The sequence below is a fragment of the Emys orbicularis genome, chromosome 5, assembly GCF_028017835.1.
Source record: "Emys orbicularis isolate rEmyOrb1 chromosome 5, rEmyOrb1.hap1, whole genome shotgun sequence".
NCBI lineage: Eukaryota > Metazoa > Chordata > Testudines > Emydidae > Emys > Emys orbicularis.
The window spans coordinates 28,087,062-28,099,745 of NC_088687.1; the positions used below are offsets into that span (position 1 = coordinate 28,087,062).

Here is a 12,684-nt window from a genome sequence, read left to right on the forward strand (position 1 = left end):
TTAGCACAACACTGTACACCTGTGAGTTTCCATAATCCCTGGGAAGCACACACTAAAAACCTGACATTAGAACTCAAAGTGGAAATCACAATTTGTCCTAGGTTTTGCAACCCCCCTATTCCCACCTCAAAATCTAGTTTTTAAGCTCAGTTTGACTTTGGCTTTCCTTAAGCACAGAGAGATGCTACAAAGCTAGACCACAAATTATTAGAAAGAGTTTAGAGGCTTTCCACACAGTGCTATTTGAAACTCTAGTAGAGCAAGCATAGGAAAAGTTTCAGAGTAGCAGCCATGTTAGTCTGTATCCGCAAAAAGAACAGGAGTACTTGTGACACCTTAGAGACTAACAAATTTATTAGAGCATAAGCTTTCGTGGGCTACAACCCACTTCTTCGGATGCATATAGAGTGAAACATATATTGAGGCGATATATATACACACACACACACACACAGAGAGCATGAACAGGTGGGAGTTGTCTTACCAACTCTGAGAGGCCAATTAAGTAAGAGGAAAAAAAAAAAACTTTTGAAGTGATAATCAAGATAGCTCAGTACAGACAGTTTGATAAGAAGCAAGTGTGAAAATACTTACAAGGGGAGATAGATTCAATGTTTGTAATGGCTCAGCCATTCCCAGTCCTTATTTAATCCTGAGTTGATTGTGTCTAGTTTGCATATCAATTCCAGCTCAGCAGTCTCTCGTTGGAGTCTGTTTTTGAAGTTTTTCTGTTGTAAGATAGCCACCCGCAGGTCTGTCATAGAATGGCCAGACAGGTTAAAGTGTTCTCCCACTGGTTTTTGAGTATTAAGATTCCTGATGGGATAATATATACCTTCAAGTCAGCGGCACTGCTATGGGTACCCGCATGGCCCCACAGTATGCCAACATTTTTATGGCTGACTTAGAACAACGCTTCCTTAGCTCTCGTCCCCTAACGCCCCTACTCTACTTGCGCTACATTGATGACATCATCATCTGGACCCATGGAAAAGAAGCCCTTGAGGAATTCCACCATGATTTCAATAATTTCCATCCCACCATCAACCTCAGCCTAGATCAATCCACACAAGCGGTCCATTTCCTGGACACTACTGTGCTAATAAGCGATGGTCACATAAATACCACCCTATACCGGAAACCTACTGACCGCTACACTTACCTACATGCCTCCAGCTTCCATCCAGGACACACCACACGATCCATTGTCTACAGCCAAGCTCTAAGATATAACCGCATTTGCTCCAATCCCTCAGATTGGGACAAGCACCTACAAGATCTCTATCAAGCATTCTTAAAACTACAATACCCACCTGCTGAAGTGAAAAAACAGATTGACAGAGCCAGACGAGTACCCAGAAGTCACCTCCTACAAGACAGGGCCAACAAAGAAAATAACAGAACACCACTAGCTGTCACCTTCAGCCCCCAACTAAAACCTCTCCAGCGCATCATCAGAGATCTACAACCTATCCTGAAAGAGGATCCTTTACTCTCACAGATCTTGGGAGACAGACCTGTCCTCGCTTACAGACAACCCCCCAACCTAAAGCAAATACTCACCAGCAACCACACATCACTGAACAAAAACACTGACCCAGGAACCTATCCTTGTAACAAAGCCTGATGCCAACTCTGTCCACATATCTATTCAAGTGACATCATCATAGGGCCTAATCACATCAGCCATACCATCAGGGGCTCGTTCACCTGCACATCTACCAATGTGATATATGCCATCATGTGCCAGCAATGCCCCTCTGCCATGTACATTGGCCAAACCGGACAGTCTCTACGCAAAAGAATTAATGGACACAAATCTGACATCAGGAATCAGAATACTCAAAAACCAGTGGGAGAACACTGTAACCTGTCTGGCCATTCTATGACAGACCTGCGGGTGGCTATCTTAAAACAGAAAAACTTCAAAAACAGACTCCAACGAGAGACTGCTGAGCTGGAATTGATATGCAAACTAGACACAATCAACTCAGGATTAAATAAAGACTGGGAATGGCTGAGCCATTACAAACATTGAATCTATCTCCCCTTGTAAGTATTTTCACACTTGCTTCTTATCAAACTGTCTGTACTGAGCTATCTTGATTATCACTTCAAAAGTTTTTTTTTCCTCTCTTACTTAATTGGCCTCTCAGAGTTGGTAAGACAACTCCCACCTGTTCATGCTCTCTGTATGTGTGTATATATATATATATATCGCCTCAATATACGTTTCACTCTATATGCATCCGAAGAAGTGGGTTGTAGCCCACGAAAGCTTATGCTCTAATAAATTTGTTAGTCTCTAAGGTGCCACAAGTACTCCTGTTCTTTTTTCATAGGAAAAGTGGGTCTTGTTGTTTGGTTAAAACTGAGCAAAGGACAAGAGCAGTGATTAGAAGCAAAGACCAGTCAAGTTCTCAGAAGTACAGCATTAGAAACATCAGTCCTTGTTTCAGCTATCTGTTCAGTGGTGCCATCCTAGAGGGATGCAGGCAGCTTAGGGTGACCAGATGTCCCAATTGTATAGGGACAGTCCCGATTTTTGGGTCTTTCTTATATAGGCTCTAATTACCCCCACGTCCCGATTTTTCACATTTGCTATCTGGTCACCCTAAGGCAGCTTGTATTTGGACCAGATGTTTCTATGCTACTTTTGTAAGTGTGGGGTGGGGGGAGGGGGGAAGAGGGTAGAGGAAGACCTCAAGATCAATAGATATGGCTCTTAAAAAGAGAGTTTCCCCTGCACTACAAAAAATGCAGTGTTGTTCATTGCAACAGAATCGGAAAGTGAAGTCAATTAGGGTTTTTTGCATTGGTCAGGGGAGGGCAGAAATCCACCATTAGCTCATGTCCCTTTAGTATATACAGTAAGGACAGGCACATTAGGACTTCTTCAAAAACATATTAATTAAACAATTAATTAAAGGCAGCTCTATTAGAAGCCCTCACAAGTGGGAGTTGTAGGGGAGCTTAAGGGTATTTTCTACATTTAAGAAGTTAACGGTTTTGAAATTTCAAACAAAGAAAATCGAAATAGAAGACACTTGGAACAATTTGTTAAACAGAGTAATCCTACATAGCTCTAAATTCCTACCTCTCTCTGCTAGAGAGCCGTGCAATGATAAAAACCAAGTAGTTAAAGACATTTGCTGATGCTGTCCAGCAGAGCTGTATGAATAACAGATTTTTGGTTTGCTGGCAATTCTCACATACACACACTTCTGGTCAAATGATACATTTTTGTTTTGATTTTGACTATTTAAATATTTTCAACAACACTAAATGAAATTTTAAAACAATAAGTGGTTTTAAACCAAACATTCAAAATGCTGGGTTTTGAACATACCAAAATATTCCATTTTGTTTTCTTTTGAGGGGCAGCGATTGTTTCCACTGAAACCATTTGGCAAAACTGACAGGAGTTCACAAAACGTTTTAGTGCTGAGGAAACAGCAGTTTTGTTTTGTTTTTTAAACAGCCGTTTTGGCCAAAAAAAGTGTCACTCAGTGATGATATTCACTAAAACCATGACTAGGGAAGCAAGATGTATTCATCCAGCAGTTTTGCTAGCCACAAAGATTCATATGTTTAGACCAGTTAGTTTATACAGCCTCCACTCCCTCTTACTCCAGTACAGAACGCATATTTGTTGTTTGTACCTTGCTGGGTTTCTGAGAGAGGAACTGGTGCAATTCACCTAGAATTTAAGGCCAGAAGATACCATTGTGATCTAGTCCTGCATGGCACAGGCCTTAGAATTTCATGAAGTGCTTCCTGCATCAAACCCATAGCTTCTGGTTGAGATTTTTTTTTTTGGGGGGGGGGGGGGGGGGGGAAATCAACCTAATCTTTAAAATATTAGGTGACAAAAACAAAAATGACCACATCGCTAGGCAAGTTGTTCTAATGATTATTACTCTCACTGTTAAAGGTTTGAGAGTTATTTCTAGTCGGAGTTCCTTTAACTTCAGCTTCTAGCCACTGGATAATGTCATGCCTTTGTCTGCTAGTAGCAGACTCTACTCCAGGGGTAGGCAACGTTCGGCACGTGGCTCGCCAGGGTAAGCACCCTGGCGGGCCGGGCCAGTTTTATTTACCACTGATGCGGCAGGTTCGGCCGATCGCGGCCTGCACTGGCCGCGGTTTGCCGTCCTGGGCCAATGGGGGCGGCGAGAAGCGGCGCGGGCGAGCGATGTGCTGGCCGCGGCTTTTTGCCGCCCCCATTGGCCCGGGACGGCGAACTGCGGCCAGTGGGGGCCGCGATCGGCCGAACCTGCCGAGTCAGCAGGTAAATAAAACTGGCACGGCCCGCCAGGGTGCTTACCCTGACGAGCCGAACATTGCCGACCCCTGCTCTACTCTAACTCTGTTAGAAGCTGTCCATGATCAAGTCACCTCCAAATGATCTATTTATTTATCCAAGAGTTTGAGCTGCTTAGTCTCTCACGCCAAGTCAGGTTTTCCAAATGCAAGATCATTTTTATAGCTCTTTTTTGAGCCTCATCTAATTTGTCAACATCCTTTTTAGGATGACACCAGAACTGGACACAGTATTCCAGTAATAATTTCACTAGTGCCATATACAGCAGTAATGTCTCCCTAGTTTTATTCAATATTCCCCTGTTTATACATACAAGGATAGCCTTTGCTCATCCCTAGCACAGCAAAGCCAGCCCACATTCAGCTGGTTATCCCTCACGCCCTTCCGTTAGCACCTTTTTTTTTTTTTAAGTGACTTTTTGGTCACTGATTTCCAAGCAACCATCCCTCATTCTATCAGCACAATGAACATTCTTAGCTTCTAAAAAGGCATCGTCTTGTAGCTTTAAATAGATAAAATTTGTATTACTCAAGTAAGGCCAGTTTACCAAGATATCCAGATTGCCCTGTATAACTGGTGGAGCGTTAAATGGCAGATCAACCTGTGTCATCTCAACAAAAACATTGAATGGCGTTGGGCCAAGAACAGATCCCAAGGGGAACCCCCCCACTAGCAATAACTCTTTTGGATCACTCATTTATTTAAAGTTACTCTAAGATCTATCAGCCAGTTTTTAAAAAGTCATTTAATAGGTGCTTCTTTTGGGCATAGCATTTAAAAAAAAAAAATTCAGAATGTTGTGTGATACCAAGTCCTGCTTCCGTAAGGCATCTGAATATATTATCTCAACCAAACTGGTAACCTCATAGACCACCACCACCAAGTTTAACAAGATCCACTTTCAATAAAACGCACGATGACTGGGATGAACAGAGGCAGCATGATTTACTGGTTGCTTCCCAGTATGTCATTCCACAATTTCACCCAGGACCAGTGTCGAGCTAAACAGCTTACAGTTACCCAGGTCATTCTGGTTAATGGCCTTTTTTTTTTTTTTTTTTTTTTTTTTTTTAAAGAGACAGGTACAACATTAGCTCCTCCTTTCCCTTTGCTCCTCTAGAACTTCACACACATTCCATCTTCAACCTACCCCTAACCAGCACTCTCCTGGAGAAGTAGATTTCTGTAGAGGAGGAAAATGGCAGGGGAAAAGAAGGAGATCAGCTCACATGCCCACCCCACTGAGAAGATGATGGGAAGCTGAATTGCTGCATAAGTTCAGCACTCAAGGAGCTGTGCATGTGACCATTGTTGCCAGTACAGTGAGAATTTATGTGCCAAGTGAATGAAGTACAGCACAGCAGGGACTGCCAGGAATTAACACCATGTGGAATCTGAACATTGACATCGTACTCAGGTCAAGGGGCCACATCAAATGCGAGGCATTACAAGTTAAGCACCTAACCCCAGTGAGATTCTTGCCTCACCTGAAGAAAGTGAGACAAGAGTGTTTTGTTAAGAATAGCCTTGAGAAAGTGCTCTATAGAGCACCAAAAATGGATTTTCCCCCGCAGCATCTGCTTGGGTAGCATTGCACAGGATTGGTTAGACAAGCTTCCTGTGATGTAGCACACACACGCCCAACGTTCCTGCTTGGCCTGAGCTATCGTTTGTGATATTCCCACACATTGTTTGGTCAAAACAATTTAAAAATAAGTTAATTTCAATGCTAATCAACAGGAGAAGGTTATTTAGAAAATACAGGCATTCAACAGGCATAAAGGTCAGCAGGACTGAGCTAGATAAAAGATTCATAGCTGGTCCCCTAAACTATAGTTCATAAGCAGTTTGGCACAGATGATTGTTGTCAGAGTCATTAAAAAGGAGAGGAAGGCAGAACGCTACTGCACTGTGCAGTGCAAGGTACATTATGTTCTTACCCTTCTCTGTCCAGAGATTGAATTTCAGCCTAGAATGTTATTACATGACAGAGGTACCAAGGTGTTAATACGTGGGATTTTAGAATAATCACTGGCTGTTTGGGGTTTTACATTCACAGTTTAGTATTATGCGATCACAAGTGTGGATGAGCACACAGCAGAACATTTTAGCAAGGAAACCGATTTTTGGTTCAAACTGGCATGAAATTAGTCTAAATTTATGGAGTTTCACGATAGTTTCTTTTAAAGCAGGCTCCTCCACTGTCTATACCTCATGTGGATGATCTCTTTATGCACAGCTTGACTATCAGGTCATTTATTCGTCCAGTAGAAAGGGAGACAGATTTAATGTCACCCCGGAGCAAAGTTAGTCCTGATTTAGGATCCTAAAGCATGTAGCATTTCCAGGAACTCAGTGTTTTCTAGTCTTGACTAGCCAGCCTTTGGCAGATGGCTAGACAGCTCATCCAGAGAGAGCACACACCCTCTTGCGTTAGAGAAACTGAATCACGCAAGGAGAATAAGTATTTATGCAGAAGTTACAACAGAATTACTGCTGCAGACTAGAAGCACCGTTAACACCACCAAAAACATGTCCCAGTCGCCCCCCTCCCTTGTATTAAGTATAAAGTTTTAAGGGCCACCAACTTACCTCCAGGGTTTTTACTAAAATTCTCATGTAGACTTCAGAAATCCCCAGCGACGCTCCGAACACCGATGGCAACACTATCAGTGTAAACCCCACAGTGAGCCAGACGGACATGACCTTAACTGCAACAAAGAGGAGGTCTTCCATGATCGCTGGAACCCCTGCTCTAGAGGAGAGCCTCTCCCGCTGCTTCCTGGATCGCTGCTGGCGACTGAGAGCCAAGCGAAAAAAATGGTCAGAAACCAAGGCCGATCCTTGCCTTCCTCCGCCCTCCCCTGCTCCGCCCCGTTAACTAATTCTGCTCAAGATCCAGTCAGCAGCTGCAAACCCTCTCTGTAGGGAAAGAACAAATGCGAGGGAGAGAGGGCAGATATGGGACCGTTTGGTGCAAGAAGCCAGAGATGAATAGCATGAAACTATAGCATGTGAGGGGAAATCCAGATGCATACCAAGATGAGAGAAGGTGGGGTCGGAGTAGGTGTTCCCCTTGAGTCCCATAAACTTGGAGGAGTTAAAATGGGTAACTGAAAAGGGAACCCAGTTTGCCTGTCACTCGCTTCCTCTCCCAGGTGTAACTGACTGGGGTTATGCAGAGACAAGGTGGATGAGATAATAGCAGTTTCAACTGCATACGGCTAGCGCACAATGCTTGGGGCACACGTATGCGCCTCTGATACTGGGGTAGGGTGACCAGACAGCAAGTGTGAAAAATCGGGACAGGGGGTGGGGGGTAATAGGCGCCTATAGAAGAAAAAGCCCCAAATATCGGGACTGTCCCTATAAAATAGGGACATCTGGTCACCCTATACTGGGGACACATCAAAAAGGAAAGCCCAGAAAAGAGACACCATGGTGGATCATCCCCACAAGGTTTCATTTCCTTTTTCCAGGGTCAGGTATTTTGCTTTCAACAGCAGCAGTGAAAAGGGGAAGAGTAAGAGGTCACTTAAAAAAAAAAACCTAAACAAAAACAAACACACATATCTTAAAAATCTAGCCAGTTTCAAAGAAATCCCCAGCACTTTAAAAGTAGTCTCAGGTACTACACCTACCCGTGTCTACCTGTTTTAATTATATTCTCTTCTTTACACGAGTTTTTCCACTTTCCCCTCAGCCCATAAACCCCAACAAAGGATGTCATTAGATGATATACAATTTTATCAACCGCAAGCGGTTGTTTGTTTGTTTTTAAAGACTTCCCTTATTTCATATTTTATCATTGCGGAGAGCATAGGGTTACTTCTCACTTAAAATGGTTCCTCTGGGATCCCTTCTCTCATCAGGTATTGGATGCAGGCAAGAAAAGTTTAAACAGCCACAGTAGAGCTACAGTTTGCTAAGACCAGCAAAATAAGACCAGGTTTCTAATTTAGAACACGAGTTGTAAATTCCCTGCTAAAAGTCTAGAAGGGGCTTCTCCCTCTTGAAAAATAACTGCCAACAATTCAGCCTCAGGCTTGAACAGTAACTTTGTTTAATTTTTTCTTTTAAGAACAAGCCTTTAGGCTACTTTGCCATTGTTAAAGGTAGAAACAAACTTATAGCAATGAGCAAACAGCACAAATGTCCTTAATACATTTTACTTTAGCTAGGCAATTAACACAACTTTTAAGTAAACCCTGTTTAAACCCTGCTAATAATTTTTAATTGTCATTACCCAGAGTAGTACAATAGCCACACAATTCTTACCCGACGCAGGGTTTCTTAAGCAAAGAGCACAAAGGAAAAACATGCCAGTCAAGGGCTAGCACATATATATTTCCTGCTGCAATCAAGAGACAGGAAAAGCTACCAATGTTTGTATACCATAATTCACTTAGCAGAGAGACAGTTTTACCATAAACTTTGTATTACTCCAACCCCCACCTGGCCTGACTTTTCTTTGCAATAGCGTTCTCCCTTGAAGAAAAGAGAAATGCAGTAGGAGACAGAACAGAGGAAAGGAACAGATTAAGGATAACTGCAGCTATTGGGATAATAATAAAAATAATGATTAATCAGAATGAATGAATCATAAACACTTCGTGTCTATACAGAGAGCTTTTCATTTGTACATATCAAAGCACATTATGAAGGTAAGTAAGGTAGCATTATTTCCAATTTACAGCTGGGGAAACTGAGACCTAGAGACATTATTAAGTGACATGCTCAAGGACACTCAGTGAATCTATGTCTCTGAGCCCATAACAGAGCCCAAGTCTCCTGACTCCAGCCCTGTAGCTGAGGAGGGGCCTGACAAGGCCATTTGTTTTCCTTGTTGATTGTACACACACCCTGGCAATGCTGATGGAATGGGAGCTACTATGGTTATTTTACCAAATCTGGATTTTGCAATTGGAAAAATGCACTTTCTCATGGCAAAGGTTTAATCAAACATGAAAACTGCTTAGTCCACTTGAATGCAATGGCTGACTAGACTGCAACAAGGAAAAGAGAAGCTTCAGGGTTTGGGGAGGGGGAGGGATTGTTCCCCCCCCCCAATTTCTACATTTCTGTGACAATCAGGGTCCAGACACCCCAAAGAGAGAACAAGGGGTGTGAACCCAAAAGAATATGCTATTCAATCAACTGGTTGTATACAATATTACTGTGTATAAATATATATCAAGTTCGATCCCTAATGAAAGCATGTAATATTCTGAACCTGATTATTGTTATGAGATATGTACACAAACTGTGGTTAGGAATTTATGCATTTGTGTATATAAAATTGTGCTCATAATTTGTCCTGCAACATTCAGCTCCACCTCACTACAAAATGGTGAAAACATCACCAGAGAGGGGCCACCTCACTAACCAGAGATTAGTTCCAAGTACCTAGTGTGACAGTGTACCCCATAAAGCTTTAGGGGGGGGTGCTCATAAATGTATGTATGATATAACTGGAATAGGGTTTTGCTACATATGCCATGTAACATATCTATGTAAAGGTTATGATCTACTGGTTATGTTCATCCTAGTTGTATGCAGGCACCATTCGTGTGTTCAAAGTTATGTATACTTGCTTGATTTCTAAGTAAGCTTTGTGAGGCATTTGGTCAGCTTCTTTAGGAAGGAATTCACAAGGTTAAGTACCCGATCAGGAAGCATTTGGGGAACAATGCATCTTAGAATGCTCCAATCCACATAAGAAGTCTTCCTGGAGACATACAAGATACCATGTGGACAATGGCTTCTGCCTATAAAGACTGAGTCATGCATGGACATGTGACTTGCCCAGGTGACTCCAGAACTCCATCTTGGAGCTGGACTTTGCATAGGAGTGAGGAGGGGGATCTCCACCCACAAGAGAAAGTCTATTTAAACCTGTGGGAGACCCCTCTATTGTGTCTTCAGTTGGCTAAAGAAGGAGCCTCTCCACCCCCCAGGTTACTTGAAGAAAAGTGGAACACAGGACAGTAACTACAGGGGGTGTGAATGATTGCTGGACCCAGGCTAAAAAGAGATTAGTCTGTAAAAGGGAGCATTCTGGAACTGGTGAGGATCTTATCTGTATTTAGGTTGATTAGACATAGATTTGTGCATTTTATTTTATTTTGCTTGGTGACTTACTTTGTTCTGTCTGTTATTACTTGGAACCACTTAAATCCTACTTTCTGTATTTAATAAAATCACTTTTTATTTATTTACTAATACCTGGGGGAGCAAACAACTGTGCATATCTCTCTATCGGTGTTATAGAGGGCGAACAATTTGTGAGTTTACCCTGCATAAGCTTTATACAGGGTAAAACAGATTTATTTGGGTTTAGACCCCATTGGGAGTTGGGCATCTGAGTGCTAAAGACAAGCACGCTTCTGTGAGCTGTTTTCAGGTAAACCTGCAGCTTTGGGGCAAGTAATTCAGACCCTGGGTCTGTGTTGGAGCAGACGGGAGTGTCTGGCTCAGCAAGACAGGGTGCTGGAGTCCTGAGCTGGCAGGGAAAACAGGGATAGAAGTAGTCTTGGCACATCAGGTGGCAGCTCTCAGGGGGGTTTCTGTGATCCAACCCGTCATACTTAGCATTGTACGAGCCAGAAAATATAATGGTGGACCATTAAAGTTAATGAGAAAACACAAACAATTTGAAACTGAAAAGAAAACTCCTCTCCCGGAAAACTAAGAAAGGAGAGAGAGAGAGAGAGAAGGCAGGAGGAGGGGTGCCTTTTAAAAAAAGGCTCTTCAGCACCTACACAAAAATCCCTTATCTTGAAGAAAGCTCCTAAATGTGATGTAGTAGATCCACCATACAAAATATTTACTAATTTTATTATTTCAGTTTATTCATGTGCTCAGTAACATTCCTGACTTATGAATCTGATTATGATATTTATTTTATCGTAACTTCCTTTATCAGGTGCCACAATTGTTGCTTTAGTGTCATCCTCACAAACTGAAAGAAACCGGTATTATTTAAAAACCTTTGCAAAAACATATCCAGTTTGCAATGATAAATGAGTTGTCTCTGAGAGAGATCTAGATATCATAAACTTCAAGGACTTACATCTTACTCTGAACAATTCATCAAGAATCTTTTTATCAACCTACTTTAATTTACTGCAGGACAAGATCCAAAATTCAAGGATGCTCTGAACCATTCTGAAAAATGCAAAGTACACTTCTGCTGAAATTCAGAATGAAGTAATTGATATTATGAAGAAGATGATACTGAGAAAAATAGTGATGTAGTGTCACATTTCAGGCAGAAGAACTTGACAGTGGATGCTGTGAATATTGAAAATGTGTCCACTGTTTTTTGCTACTCTGTTGATAGCAAAGCTAAGGAGAGACTTACCTGAGTAGCCCAACTGCATGGCTTCACTGCTGAAGATCTCACACAACATATTTTGAAAGATCTGGGTCTTGACCTTCAAAATTCTTTGTTCTTTCTTTGATGGTGCCAAAGTTATGTCAGAGTGCAAAGGAAGAGTACAAATGCTTTTGCAGCAGAAATTAAACAAGCAAATACCTTACACACACTGCTTGAGTCACCTATTACATATGGTGGTTACACATGTGTGTGAAAAGAGCTCAGCAGTGGCAGATATATTCTCAAATTGTAAGCCTATACAATTTTTTTCATAGGCATGAAGTGAGTGTGCTGTACCAAGGCCAGCACCTGCAAAGACTCATAGAAACAAGATGGACTGGTCACCTGAAAACCTTGGAAATAATCCTCAATAATTTGGAAGAGATTCAGAGTATTCTGTCAAACTTTGTGAATGGATATGGAGACTTGTCCGCTATTGGACGTTAAATAATCACCAAAAAAAAATTTGTTCTTAGCTGAGGTTATGAGAATGATTTTGAAAGATTTTGCTCCTCTGAACAATTACCTTCAAAAGGAATTAAGGCACCTTGCTAACGATGTTGAATTGATTACTGTTGGCTGTGAAGAAAATCAGGGGGGAAAAAAGAGAGATGCTTGAAGATATTTTTTTTCTTGGAGATTTCATCCAAGCACCCTGGTTTGAAAGATGTATGTGATGAAGCATCAACATTAAGATGTGCCACCAAAAGAGCAAAGGTATTGCCCCTAAAATTTCAAGATTACATAGTTACTGAGGACTTACCAGGATTCCAAAGTATAAATGAGCACCAGACGTCCCAGATTTATCATTAATTGTTTGATGATACCAGTAATGAATTGTAACGGAGATTTTCTGAGTTATACAAAAGCTTGTCAGCAATCTATTCCACCAGATCTCCGGACTTCTTGAAATTGGAATTACTGTGAGCTTTGATTTGCTTGGATTAGATATGGAGACAGTGAAAGCTGAAATGCCTGTATT

General features: G+C 41.8%; 1 protein-coding gene across 1 annotated transcript in view; it reads right to left on the bottom strand.

The window, feature by feature from the left end:
• GPAT3 (glycerol-3-phosphate acyltransferase 3) overlaps positions 1 to 7,132 on the bottom strand; it is a 33,197-nt gene extending 26,065 nt beyond the window's left edge. The window contains exon 1 of the mRNA XM_065405204.1: positions 6,917 to 7,132. Coding sequence (XP_065261276.1) covers positions 6,917 to 7,060 — 144 coding nt within the window. The 5' untranslated portion in view covers positions 7,061 to 7,132. The remainder of the gene's footprint in view (positions 1 to 6,916) is intronic.
• Between the last annotated feature and the right edge of the window lie 5,552 nt (positions 7,133 to 12,684).